This window comes from Chlamydomonas reinhardtii, chromosome 7 (genome assembly GCF_000002595.2).
Source record: "Chlamydomonas reinhardtii strain CC-503 cw92 mt+ chromosome 7, whole genome shotgun sequence".
Classification (NCBI taxonomy): Eukaryota; Viridiplantae; Chlorophyta; class Chlorophyceae; order Chlamydomonadales; family Chlamydomonadaceae; genus Chlamydomonas; species Chlamydomonas reinhardtii.
Window position 1 is genome coordinate 5,391,205 of NC_057010.1, and position 22,946 is coordinate 5,414,150.

At 61.9% G+C, this 22,946-nt stretch overlaps 3 protein-coding genes across 3 annotated transcripts; all 3 read right to left on the reverse strand.

Annotated features, from left to right (window-relative positions):
- Nucleotides 1-9,424: 9,424 nt before the first annotated feature.
- CHLRE_07g350200v5 (uncharacterized protein) lies at nucleotides 9,425-13,474 on the reverse strand. Its single transcript, XM_043064544.1, has 6 exons — nucleotides 12,567-13,474; nucleotides 12,167-12,316; nucleotides 10,904-10,989; nucleotides 10,558-10,621; nucleotides 10,254-10,352; nucleotides 9,425-10,136 (listed from the first exon to the last, which is right to left on the reverse strand). Exons 1-6 carry the CDS (start codon nucleotides 12,676-12,678, stop codon nucleotides 9,985-9,987), a joined length of 663 nt encoding a protein of 220 aa, XP_042923112.1. The 5' UTR covers nucleotides 12,679-13,474; the 3' UTR covers nucleotides 9,425-9,984.
- A 579-nt stretch (nucleotides 13,475-14,053) lies between these two features.
- Nucleotides 14,054-18,474, reverse strand: CHLRE_07g350250v5 (uncharacterized protein). Its single transcript, XM_043064545.1, has 6 exons — nucleotides 17,563-18,474; nucleotides 17,182-17,316; nucleotides 16,037-16,122; nucleotides 15,689-15,752; nucleotides 15,375-15,473; nucleotides 14,054-15,162 (listed from the first exon to the last, which is right to left on the reverse strand). Exons 1-6 carry the CDS (start codon nucleotides 17,672-17,674, stop codon nucleotides 14,924-14,926), a joined length of 735 nt encoding a protein of 244 aa, XP_042923113.1. The 5' UTR covers nucleotides 17,675-18,474; the 3' UTR covers nucleotides 14,054-14,923.
- Nucleotides 18,475-19,428: 954 nt separating this feature from the next.
- CHLRE_07g350300v5 (uncharacterized protein) lies at nucleotides 19,429-22,144 on the reverse strand. The gene is made up of 6 exons (XM_043064546.1): nucleotides 21,869-22,144; nucleotides 21,278-21,685; nucleotides 20,873-20,958; nucleotides 20,665-20,728; nucleotides 20,287-20,385; nucleotides 19,429-20,049 (listed from the first exon to the last, which is right to left on the reverse strand). Exons 1-6 carry the CDS (start codon nucleotides 21,993-21,995, stop codon nucleotides 19,940-19,942), a joined length of 894 nt encoding a protein of 297 aa, XP_042923114.1. The 5' UTR covers nucleotides 21,996-22,144; the 3' UTR covers nucleotides 19,429-19,939.
- Nucleotides 22,145-22,946: the final 802 nt, after the last annotated feature.

The window sequence follows — 22,946 nt, forward strand, 5'->3', positions numbered from 1 at the left end:
CGGCGAAGGCGGCGGCTGACGAACAGGCCGGGGCGGCGAAGGCGGCGGCACACGAGGCGGGCGTGGTGAAGGTGGACGGCGGCGCGGCGTCGGCGGCTGACGGACGGGCTGGGGCGGCGAAGGCGGCGGCTGGCGCACAGGCTGGGGCGGCGAAGGCGGTGGCTGGCGCACAGGCTGGGGCGGCGAAGGCGGCGGCTGACGAACGGGCCGGGGCGGCGAGGGCGGCGGCACACGAGGCGGGCGTGGTGAAGGTGGCCGGCGGCGCGGCGGCGGCGGCTGACGAACGGGCCGGGGCGGTGAAGGCGGCGGCACACGAGGCGGGCGTGGTGAAGGTGGACGGCGGCGCGGCGGCGGCGGCTGACGAACGGGCCGGGGCGGTGAAGGCGGCGGCACACGAGGCGGGCGTGGTGAAGGTGGACGGCGGCGCGGCGGCGGCGGCTGACGGACGGGCCGGGGTGGCGAAGGCGGCGGCGCACGAATTGGCCGAGGTGGTGAGGGAGGTGAGGGAGGTGAGGGAGGTGAGGGAGGTGACGGGGGTTGAGGAGGCCTGGGCGAGGGAGGCGACGGCGGGCGGGGCGAGGGAGGCAACTGCGGGGCGGGGAGGGGGTAGCGAATGTGAGCGAGGGAACCAGTGCAAAGGCGGTCCAGTTGAGGGCTGGGAGAGGTTTCGACTCACCGGTGGGCGGCGCGGCGACGGCGGCGACGGGGGTGAGGGCGGGCGCGGGGAAGGAGGCCGTGGTGAAGGTGGCCGCGGTGACGGAGGGCGAGGTGACGGCGGCTCGGGTGAGGGCGGCTTCCTGCGTGGCGGCTGCGGAGGGGACGGAGGCGACGGGGGTGAGGGCAGGCGCGGGGAAGGAGGCCGGGGTGAAGGTGGCCGCGGTGACGGAGGGCGAGGTGACGGCGGCTCGGGTGAAGGCGGCTTCCTGCGCGGCGGCTGCGGAGGGGACGGAGGCGACGGGGGTGAGGGCGGGCGCGGCCGCGGGGAAGGCGGCAAGGGCGGGGAACGCCGCGGCGCGGGAGGCGAGGGTGGGCTGCGGCGGGCGCTAGGCAGCGGCGGAGGCTCGCCACGCCAGCGCGGGGAGGGCTTGTTGTACTCTGCCGGCGACTGCAAGGGGAGTAGACCGTATGGGTACATTGTGGGGCGGGAAGTCAGGGGCAGGAAACGGGGGTTGGTCGTGCATGGTAGACTCGTAGTGGCGTATTATTCATAGTTTGTTAGACCACAATTTGCATTTCTTTCCACGAATTGCTAATTGCACCGCGTCGGCACGTCCCGCACAGCATGCGGTCGCCAACCGCCAACTAACCAGCAGTGCTCTGAGGCGGCCCTGATGACCCGGCTAGCTGACGCACGAACCGACCCTGACCCTGCTGACGCACCGGATAGGGCGAATAGGTGGTGGTGGCGGCGGTGGCTTCTTTGAGATCGCCTGCAGGCAGCTGCGCCGAGGGATCCAGCAGCAGCTCCAGGTCACCACCCGAATCAGTAGAAGCCGGAGAGGTGTCGTCGAGGGCGTAGGCGGTGTCTTGAGCCGCCGCCCGGCCTGAGGCACGTGCGTGGAGTGAAGGGTACGGGGAGTGCGGGAGGGGAGGTGCTTGTCATGTGCGATGTATGAGCACATGGTGACTGCGAGGGTGCGAGAGACTACTGGGGATGAATGGGGTTATCATGCAGGGTTCCTTGTAGCAGGTATGAAGCTTAGCTCGCACACGCACACGCACCTGTTTGGGACGCCAGTACTACCAGTGCGATCGCCATCGCCACCAGTGCCGGCGCACCCATCACCCCGCGGCCCCCGCCTGGGAGGACCCCGTGGCGGCGCATACTACTTACTGCCCGCCAACTGCCGCCGTGCGCTCCTGCGCAAACGGCCCGCAAGGCTAGCTAACGATGCACTGCCGCTCAAGCTACTCCAGCACCTTGGGCTCTTGCTGATTACTAAACAGTAAAGTGCCGCTGTGATGTTGTTGTGCTGCCTAATGCCGTAACTAGATTTGGACTGCTGCCGCCGGGAGAACTGCGGGCTGGGCTGCTTGCACTGTCCCTCACAGAGCAGCGAAGCTTTAAATGCTGGGCTTGTTGTGAGATCCCGCGGGCTAGCTTGCAACTTTTCGGGGGGCACGGGTTGAGAGTCGGTTGTTGGGGCCGTTCGAGAAAAGAGGACCTTGTGTGGCAGTTGGGCAGCTGGCTGGTCCTAGAAGAGCGTTTTCCTTACTTACCGGTTCTGACTTGCGTGTCCCTTCACTCGTCAGTTGCCTGCGTTTCTGATACCAGTTATTTTGTGAGTAAACGTGACGCGGTGGCGTGGGTGGAAGCGGAGGGGATGGGGCGGGCGGGCGGGCGCGGACGCACGCTGGCTCTGAGCATGCGTGGACGGCGTTGCAGTGCGGTTGGGGCCCCTGAATCAGCTGGGGCCCCGGAGTCGCTGTGCTGCGCCTGCCCAGCCCCATGTGCATCTATCCCTACCAGCTGGCATGCATGTCCGCTACTCGGGCCGCCGCAAGCAGGCGTGGCCTGACCACCCGACGGCACGGCGCCCGGGCCCCCCTTGCGTGGCAGTGCCCGGGGTCTGGCCTAGTGCCCACGCAGCGGCCGCACAAATGCCCAGGCGCGCTTCTTTCGGCTATGCGACCATGCACGGCCGCTATGGGCAGTCTGGCCAAGCACGGCGCGCACCAGGGGTGCGTGCGTGGGCATGCCGACATGTTCGGCGAGTCCGCATTTCGTTAGGATTCGGACTACCCCCACTTGAAGGTCGCTCGTTTGTAATGCTTTGTGTCCATCTAGCTGTGGATGGCAATATGGAGGCACCGACGCCAGGAAAGTGGCGACTTTTGGCCCTAGCGTGCGTCGCTTATAATGAGGGCTCGTCGCGCCAATAAATAAACACAACTTGTGGTGCGCGTCCTGATGCTTTCCTATCCTTGTATACTCTATAACGGAAGTGTATATGTATTGCTAATTTGTTGCAAGCCCCACCTGCGTCATGGCAAAGGTACGCCAGGTCGCGCCGTGACACGCTTCCCTCGCGCCGCCCGCTGTGTCGGTCCCGGGCCGCCAGGCCATTCTGCTGCATCGCATTTCGGACCCCGGTCCCCCGCTAGGCTCCATGTACATACTCGTCAGCCTGCAAGGCCATCCCTGGGTGGATCAGATCGCATGTGGAGGCTGCTAGGGCGGCCCCCAGCCCCAGGGGTGCATGCGTTGGCTCGCGGTTGTGCCCGGAGCGGGCAGGGGCTGCCGAGGCTTCCCGTACCCATTGCCATGATGGGAAAGGGGAGGCGGATATACGCTCGAAGCATGACGGTGCAATGGGGGCTCCAGAAAGCACATTACAAACTGGAACCAACAGTCTCTGAACCCCATCCCCCCTCTATCTTGCTCGCTCACACGCGCATTGCAACACGCGTCCGGCGGTGCATGTGACTGTGTGAGGATGTGTATTGCCGAGGTCTGGCAAGGATCCACCTTCGTAAACGTGACGCGGTGGCGTGGATGGAAGCGGAGGGGATGAGGCGGGCGGGCGGGCGCGGACGCACGCTGGCTCTGAGCATGCGTGGACGGCGCTGCAGTGCGGTTGGGGCCCCTGAATCAGCTGGGGCCCCGGAGTCGCTGTGCTGCGCCTGCCCAGCCCCATGTGCATCTTACCCTACCAGCTGGCATGCATGTCCGCTACTCGGGCCGCCGCAAGCAGGCGTGGCCTGACCACCCGACGGCACGGCGTCCGGGCCCCCCTTGCGTGGCAGTGCCCGGGGTCTGGCCTAGCGCCCACGCAGCGGCCGCACAAATGCCCAGGCGCGCTTCTTTCGGCTATGCGACCATGCACGGCCGCTATGAGCAGTCTGGCCAAGCACGGCGCGCACCTGGGGTGCGTGCGTGGGCATGCCGACATGTTCGGCGAGTCCGCATTTCGTTAGGATTCGGACTACCCCCACTTGAAGGTCGCTCGTTTGTAATGCTTTGTGTCCACCTAGCTGTGGATGGCAATATGGAGGCACCGACGCCAGGAAAGTGGCGACTTTTGGCCCTAGCGTGCGTCGCTCGTGGTGAGGGCTCGTCGCGCCGATAAATGGAAACAACTTGTGGTGCGCGTCCTGATGCTTTCCTATCCTTGTATACTCTATAACGGAAGTGTATATGTATTGCTAATTTGTTGCAAGCCCCACCTGCGTCATGGCAAAGGTACGCCAGGTCGCGCCGTGACACGCTTCCCTCGCGCCGCCCGCTGTGTCGGTCCCGGGCCGCCAGGCCGTTCTGCTGCATCGCATTTCGGACCCCGGTCCCCCGCTAGGCTCCATGTACATACTCGTCAGCCTGCAAGGCCATCCCTGGGTGGATCAGATCGCATGTGGAGGCTGCTAGGGCGGCCCCCAGCCCCAGGGGTGCATGCGTTGGCTCACGGTTGTGCCCGGAGCGGGCAGGGGCTGCCGAGGCTTCCCGTACCCATTGCCATGATGGGAAAGGGGAGGCGGATATACGCTCGAAGCATGACGGTGCAATGGGGGATCCAGAAAGCACATTACAAATTGGAACCAACCGCCTCTGAGCCCCATCCCCCCTCTATCTTGCTTGCTCACACGCGCATTGCAACACGCGTCCGGCGGTGCATGTGACTGTGTGCGGATGTGTATTGCCGAGGTCTGGCAAGGATCCACCTTCGTAAACGTGACGCGGTGGCGTGGATGGAAGCGGAGGGGATGAGGCGGGCGTGCGGGCGCGGACGCACGCTGGCTCTGAGCATGCGTGGACGGCGCTGCAGTGCGGTTGGGGCCCCTGAATCAGCTGGGGCCCCGGAGTCGCTGTGCTGCGCCTGCCCAGCCCCATGTGCATCTTACCCTACCAGCTGGCATGCATGTCCGCTACTCGGGCCGCCGCAAGCAGGCGTGGCCTGACCACCCGACGGCACGGCGCCCGGGCCCCCCTTGCGTGGCAGTGCCCGGGGTCTGGCCTAGCGCCCACGCAGCGGCCGCACAAATGCCCAGGCGCGCTTCTATAGGCTATGCGACCATGCACGGCCGCTATGAGCAGTCTGGCCAAGCACGGCGCGCACCTGGGGTGCGTGCGTGGGCATGCCGACATGTTCGGCGAGTCCGCATTTCGTTAGGATTCGGACTACCCCCACTTGAAGGTCGCTCGTTTGTAATGCTTTGTGTCCACCTAGCTGTGGATGGCAATATGGAGGCACCGACGCCAGGAAAGTGGCGACTTTTGGCCCTAGCGTGCGTCGCTCGTGGTGAGGGCTCGTCGCGCCGATAAATGGAAACAACTTGTGGTGCGCGTCCTGATGCTTTCCTATCCTTGTATACTCTATAACGGAAGTGTATATGTATTGCTAATTTGTTGCAAGCCCCACCTGCGTCATGGCAAAGGTACGCCAGGTCGCGCCGTGACACGCTTCCCTCGCGCCGCCCGCTGTGTCGGTCCCGGGCCGCCAGGCCGTTCTGCTGCATCGCATTTCGGACCCCGGTCCCCCGTTAGGCTCCATGTACATACTCGTCAGCCTGCAAGGCCATCCCTGGGTGGATCAGATCGCATGTGGAGGCTGCTAGGGCGGCCCCCAGCCCCAGGGGTGCATGCGTTGGCTCACGGTTGTGCCCGGAGCGGGCAGGGGCTGCCGAGGCTTCCCGTACCCATTGCCATGATGGGAAAGGGGAGGCGGATATACGCTCGAAGCATGACGGTGCAATGGGGGATCCAGAAAGCACATTACAAATTGGAACCAACCGCCTCTGAGCCCCATCCCCCCTCTATCTTGCTCGCTCACACGCGCATTGCAACACGCGTCCGGCGGTGCATGTGACTGTGTGCGGATGTGTATTGCCGAGGTCTGGCAAGGATCCACCTTCGTAAACGTGACGCGGTGGCGTGGATGGAAGCGGAGGGGATGAGGCGGGCGTGCGGGCGCGGACGCACGCTGGCTCTGAGCATGCGTGGACGGCGCTGCAGTGCGGTTGGGGCCCCTGAATCAGCTGGGGCCCCGGAGTCGCTGTGCTGCGCCTGCCCAGCCCCATGTGCATCTTACCCTACCAGCTGGCATGCATGTCCGCTACTCGGGCCGCCGCAAGCAGGCGTGGCCTGACCACCCGACGGCACGGCGCCCGGGCCCCCCTTGCGTGGCAGTGCCCGGGGTCTGGCCTAGCGCCCACGCAGCGGCCGCACAAATGCCCAGGCGCGCTTCTATAGGCTATGCGACCATGCACGGCCGCTATGAGCAGTCTGGCCAAGCACGGCGCGCACCTGGGGTGCGTGCGTGGGCATGCCGACATGTTCGGCGAGTCCGCATTTCGTTAGGATTCGGACTACCCCCACTTGAAGGTCGCTCGTTTGTAATGCTTTGTGTCCACCTAGCTGTGGATGGCAATATGGAGGCACCGACGCCAGGAAAGTGGCGACTTTTGGCCCTAGCGTGCGTCGCTCGTGGTGAGGGCTCGTCGCGCCGATAAATGGAAACAACTTGTGGTGCGCGTCCTGATGCTTTCCTATCCTTGTATACTCTATAATGGAAGTGTATATGTATTGCTAATTTGTTGCAAGCCCCACCTGCGTCATGGCAAAGGTACGCCAGGTCGCGCCGTGACACGCTTCCCTCGCGCCGCCCGCTGTGTCGGTCCCGGGCCGCCAGGCCGTTCTGCTGCATCGCATTTCGGACCCCGGTCCCCCGCTAGGCTCCATGTACATACTCGTCAGCCTGCAAGGCCATCCCTGGGTGGATCAGATCGCATGTGGAGGCTGCTAGGGCGGCCCCCAGCCCCAGGGGTGCATGCGTTGGCTCGCGGTTGTGCCCGGAGCGGGCAGGGGCTGCCGAGGCTTCCCGTACCCATTGCCATGATGGGAAAGGGGAGGCGGATATACGCTCGAAGCATGACGGTGCAATGGGGGATCCAGAAAGCACATTACAAATTGGAACCAACCGCCTCTGAGCCCCATCCCCCCTCTATCTTGCTTGCTCACACGCGCATTGCAACACGCGTCTGGCGGTGCATGTGACTGTGTGCGGATGTGTATTGCCGAGGTCTGGCAAGGATCCACCTTCGTAAACGTGACGCGGTGGCGTGGATGGAAGCGGAGGGGATGGGGCGGGCGGGCGGGCGCGGACGCACGCTGGCTCTGAGCATGCGTGGACGGCGCTGCAGTGCGGTTGGGGCCCCTGAATCAGCTGGAGCCCCGGAGTCGCTGTGCTGCGCCTGCCCAGCCCCATGTGCATCTTGCCCTACCAGCTGGCATGCATGTCCGCTACTCGGGCCGCCGCAAGCAGGCGTGGCCTGACCACCCGACGGCACGGCGCCCGGGCCCCCCTTGCGTGGCAGTGCCCAGGGTCTGGCCTAGCGCCCACGCAGCGGCCGCACAAATGCCCAGGCGCGCTTCTTTCGGCTATGCGACCATGCACGGCCGCTATGAGCAGTCTGGCCAAGCACGGCGCGCACCAGGGGTGCGTGCGTGGGCATGCCGACATGTTCGGCGAGTCCGCATTTCGTTAGGATTCGGACTACCCCCACTTGAAGGTCGCTCGTTTGTAATGCTTTGTGTCCACCTAGCTGTGGATGGCAATATGGAGGCACCGACGCCAGGAAAGTGGCGACTTTTGGCCCTAGCGTGCGTCGCTCGTGATGAGGGCTCGTCGCGCCGATAAATGGAAGCAACTTGTGGTGCGCGTCCTGATGCTTTTCTATCCTTGTATACTCTATAATGGAAGTATATATGTATTGCTAATTTGTTGCAAGCCCCACCTGCGTCATGGCAAAGGTACGCCAGGTTGCGCCGCCACACGCTTCCCTCGCGCCGCCCGCTGTGTCGGTCCCAGGCCGCCAGGCCATTCTGCTGCATCGCATTTCGGACCCCGGTCCCCCGCTAGGCTCCATGTACATACTCGTCAGCCTGCAAGGCCATCCCTGGGTGGATCAGATCGCATGTGGAGGCTGCTAGGGCGGCCCCCAGCCCCAGGGGTGCATGCGTTGGCTCGCGGTTGTGCCCGGAGCGGGCAGGGGCTGCCGAGGCTTCCCGTCCCCATTGCCATGATGGGAAAGGGGAGGCGGATATGCGCTCGAAGCATGACGGTGCAATGGGGGATCCAGAAAGCACATTACAAATTGGAACCAACCGCCTCTGAGCCCCATCCCCCCTCTATCTTGCTCGCTCACACGCGCATTGCAACGCGCGTCCGGCGGTGCATGTGACTGTGTGCAGATGTGTATTGCCGAGGTTTGGCAAGGATCCACCTTCGTAAACGTGACGCGGTGGCGTGGATGGAAGCGGAGGGGATGGGGCGGGCGGGCGGGCGCGGACGCACGCTGGCTCTGAGCATGCGTGGACGGCGCTGCAGTGCGGTTGGGGCCCCTGAATCAGCTGGAGCCCCGGAGTCGCTGTGCAGCGCCTGCCCAGCCCCATGTGCATCTTACCCTACCAGCTGGCATGCATGTCCGCTACTCGGGCCGCCGCAAGCAGGCGTGGCCTGACCACCCGACGGCACGGCGCCCGGGCCCCCCTTGCGTGGCAGTGCCCAGGGTCTGGCCTAGCGCCCACGCAGCGGCCGCACAAATGCCCAGGCGCGCTTCTTTCGGCTATGCGACCATGCACGGCCGCTATGAGCAGTCTGGCCAAGCACGGCGCGCACCAGGGGTGCGTGCGTGGGCATGCCGACATGTTCGGCGAGTCCGCATTTCGTTAGGATTCGGACTACCCCAACTTGAAGGTCGCTCGTTTGTAATGCTTTGTGTCCACCTAGCTGTGGATGGCAATATGGAGGCACCGACGCCAGGAAAGTGGCGACTTTTGGCCCTAGCGTGCGTCGCTCGTGATGAGGGCTCGTCGCGCCAATAAATGGAAGCAACTTGTGGTGCACGTCCTGATGCTTTCCTATCCTTGTATACTCTAGGACGGAAGTGTATATGTATTGCTAATTTGTTGCAAGCCCCACCGCGTCATGGCAAAGGTACGCCAGGTCGCGCCGTGACACGCTTCCCTCGCGCCGCCCGCTGTGTCGGTCCCGGGCCGCCAGGCCGTTCTGCTGCATCGCACTTCGGACCCCGGTCTCCCGCTATGCTCCATGTCCATACTCGTCAGCCTGCCAGGCCATCCCTGGGTGGATCAGATCGCATGTGGAGGCTGCTAGGGCGGCCCCCAGTCCCAGGGGTGCATGCGTATGTTGGGCCGAATGCATGCGTGCGTGTGTGACTGGATGCTGGGATGTGTGGCTACTCAGCGGTGCGCTTTGCCAACGAATGATGATGTACCTCAGATGGGGCTGTGATTCTTGTGATGCGGCATGGCTTCACGGTGGGGGCGGACATAACAGGATGGATGGGCGCAAGTGTTGCATATGATCCGAGTTGTCGTTGGCTTCCTGTGCGTGTGTCACCGCCACAAGCACATTGTTCTGCAGCATTGGACATCTTCGGGTGGATGCACCACTGGTCCATTTTGATCGTCCTGCCGCGCTTACAAACGGAACTCCTGTCTTGTACTTCTCTATCTACGGTATTGCCATTTCCCCAGCAGTTCCGCCGACACACCCGCCTCTAACAGGCGGCCCTTGCCTCCAGCAGGAGATCTCCATCAACTTGACATGAATGCGCACCCTGATAAGTGTTGAATCGTTTGGAACTATAAGAGCTCAAATGCTACCTCCTCAAGCCTGCGCTACTCGAACAGGAATACGTGGCAACCAATCGCATGTGGCAACCGGAGGCCCCACGTGCTCACGAAGTAAGCATTGTCCCAATCTTCCAAGATGGTGGCAGTACAGGATGGATCACAGAACCTGACCATGGAAATAAATGCAAGTAGAGCTGCAACCACTCAGGTCACGACGCAGTGCTTGGAGACACTTAAAACAAATATCACGAAACCTGAAGTATCGTAACCCGAGGCCATACATGCCAACCTCCAGTAGGTAGGCGGCGGCACACATTGCTTGGCCCATGCAGTTATTGTTGCCCCACTTCTGGTCGTTGTCGCCCTAGCCCTGCTGGTTCTGGCCTCCGGCGTTAGTCGTAGTTCTTGTCACGCTTCTTGGAGTCCTGACTTTTGTTGTTTTTAGGGCAGTTGTTGTCCCAGATGGCGGGGTTGTTGCGCTGCTTGTCCAGGTCACCCCAGCACACCGCGTAGTGCCGCCGCTCGCATTTCTCGGGGTAGGATGCTGTGTGAGGTGCGTGGGCAGGGGGCATACACGCCGGAAACAATAAATGAAAGATGGTTGTTGCAACCACGCGACGCATGGGGAGTGCATGCATCACGCACCGCCCCCTCCCCTCACCTCCGTTGCCCTTGGGGTCGATGTAGGGGCATGTGTCGCCAACCTGGCCGCCCACCCAGCAGCCGTTGCCATTCTTGTAGCACAGGTCAGCCAGGGGCACTGCGCAAGTAGGTGTATGTGGGGTCAAGCGTGGGCATGAGCGCAACGGTTGGGTTGATTGAATGTCTGGCTAGGTAAGTCACCTTCGGTAGAGAGCGTCGCCTAGTTGACGATCAAAGCACGCCTACTGTTTCTGTGCGCAAGAACACGTGCGCGCGTGTCGGCCCCCACTTCCCCGCCCCACCCCACCCCACCCCTCGCTTACGTCTCTTGACAGGGTCATCGTAGCCCACCATAAACACGCCCTTGTCGCTGCAGAACTTCTGGGCCTGTATCATGTATTAGCGAGCGGGTAGGGTGGGAGATGGCTTGCGCACGACCATTCGATTCATGCCCGCACATCATGTTGGCGGAAGGCAGCACACGAGTCCAGCGTTTCACACGTCCACCCTGGCATGTTACTAAGCCTGCAACACCAACCTGTGGTTGTCGACCCGTGACACCGACCCCACGAGCAAGTAATAGGTCTTTCTCTGACTGTCTGATACGAAGTGAGCTAGGGCATGCGTACGTGTACGGCACGGTACAAACATGTGGCCACCCGGCCTCACCTCGTTGTAGGTGAACCTGTCCTCCGACTGGACGTACAGCAGGGTCTTCCGCCAGGCAAACACCTTGAAGCAGGGCTTGCGCTCGGCTACACACGGCGGCGGGACGAGGCGGTAGGCAGAACGGAGCAAGGGAGGGGATGGGCGGGGGGGGGGGAGGGCGCATGCATGGTGAGAAGACTGCAACTCGGCACGGGTGGCAATCACGCAATCGAGCGGTCCTACTTCAGTTAGCCACAGTGCTCGTATCTTCCATCTACACTGTAGAAATCTGCCCAAAATCCGCCGAAGGCGGAGGAAAAATGTTGGGTTTGGGTGCCACGCATCTACGCAGTGTAGGCGGTTTTGGCAGGTTTTGGCGCAAAAATGGGGGAAGCGTAGACGTTTTGGGGGGCTTGGGGGCTTAAGTGTAGATGCCGCGGTCAGGGTCATCTACGCATGTGTAGATGCCGGGTGCCTGAGGGCATCTACAAGATACGAGCACTGGTTAGCCAGCAGCTGCTGTGCACATCTTGCCGGTTCAACATATGATTGGAAAAGAGCTCATTGCCTCTCGCGCACTGTTATGGCATGCACCACAGCTTTGTGCCCACGCACTATGCCCACACGCGGACCGCTTACGGGGAGGAGGTGAGCGGCGCCGGGGCGATGGGCGCTGCGTGCGTGAATGGTGTGGGCGGGTACAGGCAGGGTAGATGTGAGCACGAGCATTGTGGGAGCGCGAATATGTAGGTGGTACAAACATTGATTGTAGGTAGGTGGGCTCTTTTACCTCCAGTAGCCATTATGAGCGAATGCTACTCACGGGCCTGGGCCTGGGTGGGGGGCTGGGAGGCCTAGGGCTGGGCGGCCTTGGGCTGCGGCGGGGTGGGCGGGGGCTGGGCCTGGGCGGGCGTGGGCTGGGAGGACTAGGGCTGGGCGGGCGTGGCCGTGGGCTGGGGCTGGGCGGACTGGGGCTGGGGCTGGGAGGACTAGGGCCGGGTGGGCTGGGGCTGGGAGGGCTAGGACCGGGTGGGCTGGGGCTGGGCGGCGCAGGACTCGGAGGCGGGGACAAAGGCGATGGCGGCGCAGGGCTAGGGGGATATGCAGGCGATGGCGGTGCAGGGCTAGGGGGATGCGGAGGTGACGGCGGCGCAGGCGGGCTGGGGGGATATGAAGGCGGAGGAGGTGAGCGGCGCCGGTTGGGGGAGGGCGAGCGGCGCTCGGGTGACGGCGAGCGCTCTGGCGAGGGAGGTGAGCGGCGACGGTTAGGGGAGGGAGAACGGCGTTCAGGTGACGGCGAAGGGCTGCGGCGTCGGGGCGAAGGCGACTGCTCCGGTGACTTCTTGTCGTGCTCCTTGTCAACGGCAACGTGGCGGGCATCGAACTGCACGACCGCATCCGTGCCGCCCAGCTCCTCCTCTTGCGCGGCGGCACCTGCAGCAGCGGCAAAAGGCATGGTGGCGGGGGTTGATTATGTGCGTGTAAGACACGTACGCAAGCTGCAGTAGCAGGCCCAACACACATGCGGGAAGGAAGCTAGGTGACCTTGGCTGGTGCGACACGAGGTAAGGCCTTGGGGAAGGCTGCTGGGGCTGGAAACAAAAGGAGCCGACACAGTCCGCAGACGTAGCTGGCCCCCGCAAGCGATGCCACTACTCCTGCCACCATCCATCCAGCGACTTACCCAGTGGCCCGCCGTGTGCCGCCATGACCACTACGGCGCCCAGCAGCACTGCCGCCAGCAGGCGACACCTGCCGCCGCCGGTGGGGCGGCGCCACGCCGCGCTGACAACCATCTTAGCTGGTGGTGTAACTCAGTCCAAGCCAGCAGATGAGGCTATTGTTGATAGCTAGCGTGAATGGGAGGTAAACCGAATTGAGGTTTGGGTGTGGATGAGTAGTGGGAAGCCCAACGTCTAAGCGTTGGAATGTGCGTAACTGGCGGGGTCGCCCGAGTAGTGGAAAACTTGAGGTTTGGTAGTGAATATATCAGAAAGCTATGAGATCCACATTAATCGGCTCGGTTGTCAGCAGGCAAGCTTGCGGGCGGTCACGCGAGGCCGCCTATCGGGTCGGGCGGACTGACAGGGACAACCTCGTGCGGGACGACGGGCTCGGGACGGGCTCGGGCGGTTGGTCAGGTGTGACAGCCGGCCTACCTCACGGCCGGCATATCGCTGCACAACCTTTTTTGCCTACTTGGAGCCATCCAGGTTTAATGTTTTGTGCGTGTATGTGCCTTCGCTCGTCGGCGCGAAGGCACATAATTGCAATCTCAATATTGGCACAAACCGCGAGTGCCACATGTAAGTACCTGGTCGAAGACGATTGTGTTCTGGTAGCTGGCGCTTCAAAATCAGCCGGAGCGAGAAGCGACTCCGCATGTCCATGAAAACTTGACTGTCGCGAGGTAACGATTAAAGCCAACGAGCCCTGATGTTATGGACTATAGTAGGCAAATGATGTCGACGGCAAAGAGCCCGGGATAAGAAAGCTGGCAACTTATGCAACTCGCCGAGCCATGCCGGTCCATGCGCGTGCTCGCATGCCACGGCCCTGTCCCAGGTCCGAGCCCAGCCGGACGGGTTCGAGACCCTCAAGGAGTTCATGACTGGGTGACGAGGATACAGACTTACTGCAACGGGGCTAAGGGCAGGGGAGGTACGTGTGGATGATGCGGGGAATTCCCAACATACATGGCCCGCCCCGAGCCCGAGGGGGCGCGCTGCCTTGCCCTGGCCCACGCCCAATCGAGAATGCATGGGCCGCGGTGCAGCAATGCTCTCGTGCTCCCATATCCTATTCACGTTACTGCTGCCGGGGCCCAGCCCTTTCTCCGACTAAACACAGCTGACATCCCTTGTCAGTTTATGGTGTTGTCGGGCGTGCGCGGCCAAGAACCGTATTCGGCAGGGCCCCGCCCCTAGGTGGCGGTCGCCGCGGCTTCCCGCACCTGCTGCTCTAGTGCGGCCCGTCCCGCAGATACGAACTTCTCTAGCGCACCCCGTCTCTGGCGGCATGCTCCTGTTATCTACCCGCCGTTTCTAGACGCCCAATCCTCAATACGGTAGGAGCGCGATGGCCACCCACCTCCCCCATCACCCAATCAGCACACCCCTGCGCACACCTGCCTTGGGTTGGCGCATACCGTAGTGTAGGAGCACTGATGTACTGAATGGTGTGTTACAGCCTCCGGATTGGGTTGTCGCCTGTATGTATTTGCTGGCGTCCCAAGGGGATGACACGCCCAGTTCCCCGGGGTCACACCCTGAGCGGCGCGAGCTCCAGTGGAACCTCGTATCATCCCTCTAGGCGCCCCCGGGCTTACTTGCATTTGGGCCTGGCCCCACCTTCACTTACCCTGCGTCTTTGTTTGGTGAGTCTTGGTGCGCGTGCATACGCGATGGATAGATGTGCACGCAACCCCTGCTAGGCTGCTACCTGCCTAGATCACCGCTGCAGCATGAAGCAACCCCGACCCGTTTACTTCCGGACTACAACTGACTTACTACCACTACTACTACGGTTTCCATACGTGTCCAGAACCGCCTTCTCCATTCACAGAACTCCCTGAGAAATGTGTTCTGCCGCCACGATGTGCCTCTATCACTCAAAATAATCAGCTGTCTATCTATTGCCTCTTCCAATGCGGTAGTTTCAGCGGTGCTCACACATGTTGTGCATGTTGCTTGCTTGTCCATTCGGCGACCCTCGCAGGACAAGGGGCATTCTATGAGGGAGCAGCAACCGCTCCTCCTGGCTTATTGCAAAGCCCTGACTGCTCACTAAAAGTGCTCACAGATAGATACGAACAGTGCTGGATATAGCGCCCAGCAGCAGCTGGCTGCTGGCCTGCCAAACCCAGCCGCGCTTAGTAAGCCTACCAACACACACGATAGCAAAGCGTGCACTGCTGGCCATTTCAAGATTGTCTTGCACAAACGACAGTGTTTGCGCTAACCACGAGGTGGGAAGCGGCTGGGAGACGCGGAACCCAGCACCGCACACGCATGCATCGCGCGCGTCGTGTGATCCCATGCCTTACGGCTGGTGGTCCGGCCCATTGTTGCCTTGGACGTTGAGGTTGCCGCGGCCACTGCCTCCGCCGTTGTCGTTGAACTTGCCATCGCCGTTGTCCTTATTGTCAAGGTTCTTGTAGTCCTGGTTTTTGTTGTTCTTACGGCAGTTGTTGTCCCAGATGGCGGGGTTGTTGCGCTGCTTGTCCAGGTCACCCCAGCACACCGCGTAGTGCCGCCGCTCGCAGTTCTCGGGGTAGGATGCTGTGTGAGGTGCGTGGGAAGATACGGGCATGCGTGGATGGGCGGCGGGCACGACATACAAGTAACGGATGCGGGATGGTGGCGTAAGTGCGTAGCCCCTGCCCTGGATGCGGACCTATACATACGCGCCGGAAACAATCAATGAAAGGTGGCAGTTGCAACCACGCGACGCATGGGGAGTGCATGCATCACGCACCGCCCCCTCCCCTCACCTCCGTTGCCCTTGGGGTCGATATAGGGGCATGTGTCGCCAACCTGGCCGCCCACCCAGCAGCCGTTGCCATTCTTGTAGCACAGGTCAGCCAGGGGCACTGCGCAGGTAGGTGTATGTGGGGTCAAGCGTGGGCATGAGCGCAACGGTTGTGTTGAATGTCTGGTGAGGACAGGGCGCAGGACTGGGTAAGTCACCTTCGGTAAGCGTCACCTAGTTGATGGGAAATGCACGCCTACTGTTTCTGTGCGCGAGAACACGCGCGCGCGTGCCGCCCCCCACTTCCCCGCCCCACCCCACCCCACCCTCGCTTACGTCTCTTGACAGGGTCATCGTAGCCCACCATAAACACGCCCCGGTCGCTGCAGAACTCCTGGGCCTGCATCATGTATTAGTGAGCGGGTGGGCGGGAGATGGCTTGATTGCGCATGATCATTCGATTCATGTCCGCACACCATGTTGGCGGAAGGCAGCACCCGAGTCCATCCAGCGTTTCACACGTCTACACAGCTACATAACCTGCAACACCAACCTGTGGTTGTCGACCCGTGACACCGACCCCACGAGCAAGTAATAGGTCTTTCTCTGACTGTCTGATACGAAGTGAGCTAGGGCATGCGTACGTGTACGGCACGGTACAAACATGTGGGCATCCGGCCTCACCTCGTTGTAGGTGAACCTGTCCTCCGACTGGACGTACAGCAGGGTCTTCCGCCAGGCAAACACCTTGAAGCAGGGCTTGCGCTCGGCTACACACGGCGGCGGGCCGAGGCGGTAGGCAGAACGGAGCAAGGGAGGGGACGGGCGGGGGGGGGGAAGGGCGCATGCATGGTGAGAAGACTGCAACTCGGAGCGGGTGGCAATCAAGCAATCGAGCGGTCCTACTCCAGGTAGCCAGCAGCTGCGGCGCACATCTTGCCGGTTGAACATATGATTGGAAAAGAGCGCATTGCCTCTCGCGCACTGTCATGGCATGCACCACAGCTTTGTGCCCACGCACTATGCCCACACGCGGACCGCTTACGGGGAGGAGGTGAGCGGCGCCGGGGCGATGGGCGCTGCGTGCGTGAATGGTGTGGGCGGGTACAGGCAGGGAAGGTGTGAACACGAGCATTGTGGGAGCGCGAACATGTAGGTGGTACAAACATTGGTTGATATTGTAGGTAGGTGGGCTCCCTTTACCTCCAGTAGCCATTATGCGCGATTGCTACTCACGGGCCTGAGGTTGGGTGAAGGGCTGGGAGGCCTAGGGCTGGGCGGCCTTGGGCTGCGGCGGGGTGGGCGGGGGCTGGGCCTGGGCGGGCGTGGGCTGGGAGGACTAGGGCTGGGCGGACTCGGGCTGGGGCTGGGGCTGGGCGGACTGGGGCTGGGCGGGCGTGGGCTGGGGCTGGGCGGACTAGGGCTGGGCGGGCGTGGGCTGGGGCTGGGCGGACTAGGGCTGGGCGGGCGTGGGTTGGGGCTGGGCGGACTAGGGCTGGGTGGGCGTGGGCTGGGGCTGGGCGGACTAGGGCTGGGCGGGCGTGGGCTGGGGCTGGGCGGACTAGGGCTGGGCGGGCGTGGGCTGGGGCTGGGCGGACTAGGGCTGGGCGGGCGTGGGCTGGGGCTGGGAGGACTGGGGCTGGGCGGGCGTGGGCTGGGGCTGGGGCTGGGCGGACTAGGGCTGGGCGGCGCAGGGCTTGGGGGATACGCAGGCGACGGCGGCGCAGGGCTTGGGGGATACGAAGGTGATGGCGGCGCAGGGCTAGGGGGATACGAAGGTGATGGCGGCGCAGGGCTAGGGGGATACGAAGGCGATGGTGGCGCAGGGCTTGGGGGATACGAAGGCGACGGCGGCGCAGGGCTTGGGGGATACGAAGGCGACGGCGGTGCAGGGCTGGGGGGAGCTGCACCGAACTGCACGGCCGCATCCGTGCCGCCCAGCTTCTCCTCTTGCGCGGAGGCACCTGCAGCAGCGGCAGAAGGCACGGTGGCGGGGGTTGATTATGTGCGTGTAAGACACGTACGCAAGCTGCAGTAGCAGGCCCAACACACATGCGGGAAGGAAGCTAGGTGACCTTGGCTGGTGTGACACGATGAGGTACGGCCTGGCTGCTGTGGCTGGAAACAAAAGGAGCCGACACAGTCCGCAGACGTAGCTGGCCCCCGCAAGCGATGCCACTACTCCTGCCACCATCCATCCAGCGACTTACCCAGTGGCCCGCCGTGTGCCGCCATGACCACTACGGCGCCCAGCAGCACTGCCGCCAGCAGGCGACACCTGCCGCCGCCGGTGGGGCGGCGCCACGCCGCGCTGACAACCATCTTAGCTGGTGGTGTAACTCGGTCCAAGCCAGCAGATGAGGCTATTGTTGATAGCTAGCGTGAATGGGAGGTAAACCGAATTGAGGTTTGGGTGGGATGAGTAGTGGGAAGCCCAACGTCTAAGTGTTGGAATGTGCGCAACTGGCGGGGTTGCCCGAGTAGTGGAAAACTTGAGGTTTGGTAGTGAATATATCAGAAAGCTATGAGATCCGCATTAATCGGCTCGGTTGTCAGCAGGCAAGCTTGCGGGCGGTCACGCGAGGCCGCCCATCGGGTCGGGCGGACTGACAGGACAAACCTCGTGCGGGACGGGCTCGGGACGGTTGGTCAGTCCCGGCCGGCCTACCACACGGCCGGCATATCGCTGCACAACCTTTTTTGCCTACTTGGAGCCATCCAGGTTTAATGTTGTGTGCGTGTATGTGCCTTCGCTCGTCGGCGCGAAGGCACATATTTACAATCTCAATATTGGCACAAACCGCGAGTGCCACACGTAAGTACCTGGTTGAAGACTATTGTGTTCTAGTAGCTGGCGCTTCAAAATCAGCCGAAGCAAAAGCGACTCCGCATGTCCATGAAAACTTGACTGTCGCGAGGTAACGATTAAAGCCATCGAGCCCTGATGTTATGGACTATAGTAGGCATATGCTGTCGACGGCAAAGAGCCCGGGATAAGAAAGCTGACAGCTTATGCAACTCGCCGGGCATGCCGGTCAACGCGCGTGCTCGCATGCCACGGCCCTGTCCCAGGTCCGAGCCCAGCCGGACGGGTTCGAGACCCTCAAGGAGTTCGTGACTGGATGACGAGGATACAGACTTACGGCAACGGGGCTAAGGGCAGGGGAGGCGCGCGCGAATGCTGCGGGGAATTCCCAACCTGGTCCCCGCTTGCGAAGGGGGCGCCCTGCCTTGCGAAGGGGGCGCCCTGCCTTGCCCTAGCCCACGCCAAATCCAAAGCATATGGATCACTGTGCATCAATGCAACGTTCGCTGTTGCATCATGCGCCTCCCCTGGTCGGTCGGGTGGCGCACGTTGGCTTTGCAGCGGTTGGCTGCTGCCTGCGTCCGCGCCGCAGGCCTAGGTTACCTCGTGGTTACCCTACCTTGCTCTGTCTTTGATGGGCCCCTATCATTTTGACGAGATTAAAAGTGTACCATTATGTAATATCGTGGAGGCGTGGAGCCACGGCGGTCTGGGATGTGTGGGCGGGATGTGGGACGTGTGGCCAAGGCGAGAATTTGCGTTGTTGAAGGGCACGTCGGAAGCCAAGGGAAGCTGGCGTCGGCGTCAAATCCTCTCCAATCTAGTTAAATCCTGATGGACAAGTTGGCTTACTGCGATACAAGTGGGGGCTGTCCAAATTTCGTAGGGATCCTAAGAATCCCACGAATAGCCGCGACATGAATTTTGGGCCGACCGAGTCTTGACCCTGGCCCTGGCTTCTGCCCGAGTGTCTGGTCGTGAACAAGTCTCCCGTCGGGAATCAGCTGCCGGAAAACCTTCCCCTCTGGGATGGGCGCTGCTGGTTTTCCACGGGGCGGGCACCTGGCTGCATGCGTGCTTGCTGGGCTTACTTAACATGCATGCCTGTATGGTGCAGGCCTTGGTGCAGGCCACTACCTGCGGTGCGTCCAAGTTTTCGTTGCTGGGGCAACCCCACGCACCCTATCCGTGACCCTAGGAATAAGCGCGCCAGTCACTAGCCCATGATGAACATACCATGCATGACACGGTGATATCGTGGTCTCCAGTTCAGTTACTTTTTTTACATGGATGGGCTGCCTGCCTGCCGTACAACATTCATTACTTGATTTGGGTCAAGTAAACTTCCTTTCATGCCCAGCACATGATGTCTGGGTGTCCATGAGTCCATGTTGCTGAACTCCGATGTTTATTCCTGCCCGCTAGGCCACTACCTCTCGTGCGCCGCTCAAGCACTTTAATTCCACTGCCTCATCTTCACAGCCTTAAAACCAGTAATGCATTCAGCGGTGGGTCACATTGGGCCTAGATTGATGATGCTTGGATACTGCTCACGCAAGAAAGTGGGGAACGGATACTGTGTGCCGGCCTGCTGGCATGAGGGTGCTTGATCACGGCGGCGACGACGAGCCAGTAGTGCTTACTGCAACTCTCAATCTATCTCTAGCAACCTACTAATAACGAATCACATAGCCAGGTGTTATGCTGCGCGCGTAGGGAGGAACGCTGGCTATCCAACCAATCAGTACCGCCCTCATCAAGTAAGCGGCGGCGCCGGCCCATTAGCCCTGCTGCTGCTGGTTGCCAAAGATGGCGGGGTTGTTGCGCTGCTTCTTCAGGTCACCCCAGCACACCACGTAGTGCCTGAAGTTGCACGGCTCGGGGTACGGACCTGGGGACGTATGTACGGCAGTTGAGAACAGGGTGGGGCACGAGCGGCCATGTGTTTAATGCGGATCATGCAGGTGCGTGAGGCCCAGGTCACCAGGTCACGGCGCGCGGGCCGGCCGGCAGGGCTTTTAGGCCAGGCAAGCAGGGGTAGGTAGGTTGGTAGGGGTTATTGCATGTACCCGTACGTTTACAGCTGGCCGCCCGCATGGTCGGGGAATGCATTGACATACCCACGCACCTCCGTTGCCGTGGGGGTCGATGTAGGCGCACATGTTCTGGACCTGGCCTCCCACCCAGCAGCCCTTGCCATTACTGTAGCACAGCGGCCGCAGAGGGGCTGCGCCATAGGTGGGTAGATAGGGGTTTCACACTTTCAGTGTGCCGCGGGGATAGCAGATGGGAGCCGATGAGCCACCAGCAGCAGTGAAAATGGGAACTGGATCAACGGCAGCACTCAGGCACGCACGCAGCACCTATACCTGCTAGCTAGGGGGGGGTCGTCGGGGTTATGGGACTACTGTTATGGCCCCCAATATCATAATGACAATACCATGCATGCGTACATGCGTGCTTGCCCACCAGGGTTGCACCATACGTGTACGGGATGCAGACTTACCCTTCTTGACCTTGTCATTGTACGACACGTAAAAGAGGCCCTTGCTTTGGCAGAAGTTGACCCCCTGTGTGCGCGCATCCATGATTATTTGTGAAGAAGAATAAGGTTAGGGGGTGGAGCTCTTTTCCTTGCTCTCAATCTCTAATATACGCTTCGTTGCCCTTGCCACACATACACCCAAACATAAATGGATGGTCATTAAGCGCACCTCGTTGTAGTTGTACTGCTCGTCCGACTGGATGTACACCAGCTTCTTCTTATAGGAGAACACCTTGAAGCCGCCCTTGCGTGGTGCTGTGGGCGATCAGCGGAGTTACATTGAGTTCATGATGGGTGTGAATAAAGAGGGGTGGTTGAGGTGGCACGGTGCGGTATGTAAGTATGGGTGCGTGTTTGAGGTGGTGGATGCAGCAGCTTTGTTGTATTGCAGCTTCGTGGGAGCTATGAGGTTGTAGAGGTTGGCATCACACATGGATCGGCACCCACAAAGTAGCACCTTTGTGACCCTAACTCATGCATGGTCAGTTAGGCCGTGTTCGCTATTAATAAAGGAGAGGCCGCAGGCCAGCAGACCCGTCACGTACGGAGCTTGTTTGCTACCGCCGGCACTTACGGGACGGACGCGCCCGAGGCGACGGACGAGGCGAGCGCGCAGGAGGCGGCGAGCGCGCAGGAGGCGGCGGCGTTGGGGGTGAAGGCGAGCGAGGCGGTGAAGGCCTGGGCGGCCTGGGTGTGGGCGGCCTGCGCACGGGCGGCGGCTTGCGCGCGGGCGAGGGCGAGGGCGGAGGAGGGCTGGGCGGAGGAGGGCTGCGGCTGGGTGGCGGTGGCGATGAGGGCGGCGGCGGGTTCTGTTTGTTGTTGTTCTTGTTGTTGTTCTTGTTGTTGTTCTTGTTCTTGTTGTTGTTCTGGTTGTTGTTGTGCTTGTTGTTCTGGTTGATGTTGTTGAGACCGCCGAAGAGTCCCCTGACCTGGGCGCCGTCCAGGGCCTCCAGCTCATCATCCTGCTGCTGAGCCGAGGCGCCTGCATGCAGGCAGACGTAGCGGATGGAGTACGTCAGTGATCAGGCCGGCAATCGGTGGCACGGGAAACGCCTGATGCACGTGTGGATTTGGCGAATGGCAAGGCGAGGCGCGCCACGGGCCGTGGCAGGTGCGTGCAGTCAAGGCATGGCGCGTGGTCACAGCCCTGCCGCCAGCGACTCACCCAGTGGCCCGCCGTGTGCCGCCATGATCACCACGACGCCCAGCAGCACTGCCGCTAGCAGGGAGGTGCGCGAGGAGGACCTGCTACTGCCGCGGCGGCAGCCGCAGCCACCCGCCGCTAGCTGCATCGTGTCGGAAGGTGCGAGAGAAAACGCTGCCGGAGAGGGGGCAGTCTGTGTTTGTGTGGAGTTGTGGGTGCGTGGGTGTTCGTCTTCACCCCTGGTTATGGGTGCCGACTGCCGAGGTTGAGACTGCGCCTTCTTGCCGAATGCTTAAAAGGCAGTTTACCCTTCATCGAGCACAGTGTGGTCTGAGAGCTGACAGCCCCCGACCCCACGAGACCCCGACGCCCTGTGAGACCCCGACAGTCAACCGATCAACCGCCAACCGGGAAGCGTGATGACAGGTCGACGATAGACCTTTGCCTCTGCCACTGCCGCATCCTCATCCAGCGCTGCCACAGCATGCTCCACGCAACACCTGTAACACCTGTGGGCAGTGCAGGTTGTCGGCGACGCCGAAGCCGGCGCTAACGAGCGCACCGCTTCTCAAATCTCGTCAGAATGCTGGTCGGCCGCGCCAAGAGTCAGCACAGAATTGCCCATGCCGGCTGGCCCTTCCATGGCCTCACGCTGCCTTTCCGCTGTGTTGACTGTGTCTCATGAGAGGTCAAGGTACCACTTTCATGGTTGCAAATCCCACCTTCCACCAGCGTCATGTGTGTAGCAGGACGCGAGGCCAGGAGCGAGTCCCCGGGGTTGGCCCTGCCAAGAGCGGGCGGGTAGCCGGCGCAGGTTGAGCACAAGTCACACTATGCGCTTAGAGGGGCTTAAGTTCAATGGGCAAACAGCCATGTGGCCCGGGCCTTGGCCTATCCTGTACGTGTGGATGTTGGCGACGCACGCAACGGCCCATCTGTGCAGGATGTGTCGGGATTGGGTGACAACTGCCCCACAACCCAGACTCTTCATCTTGCATGGCCCTCGCATTGTCATAACCACGCGACATGAGAGCTGGGTCGCAAACATGGTCTGATAATTGCCAGAGTGCGAAACGGTGTGTGCCGAACCCGCCGCATC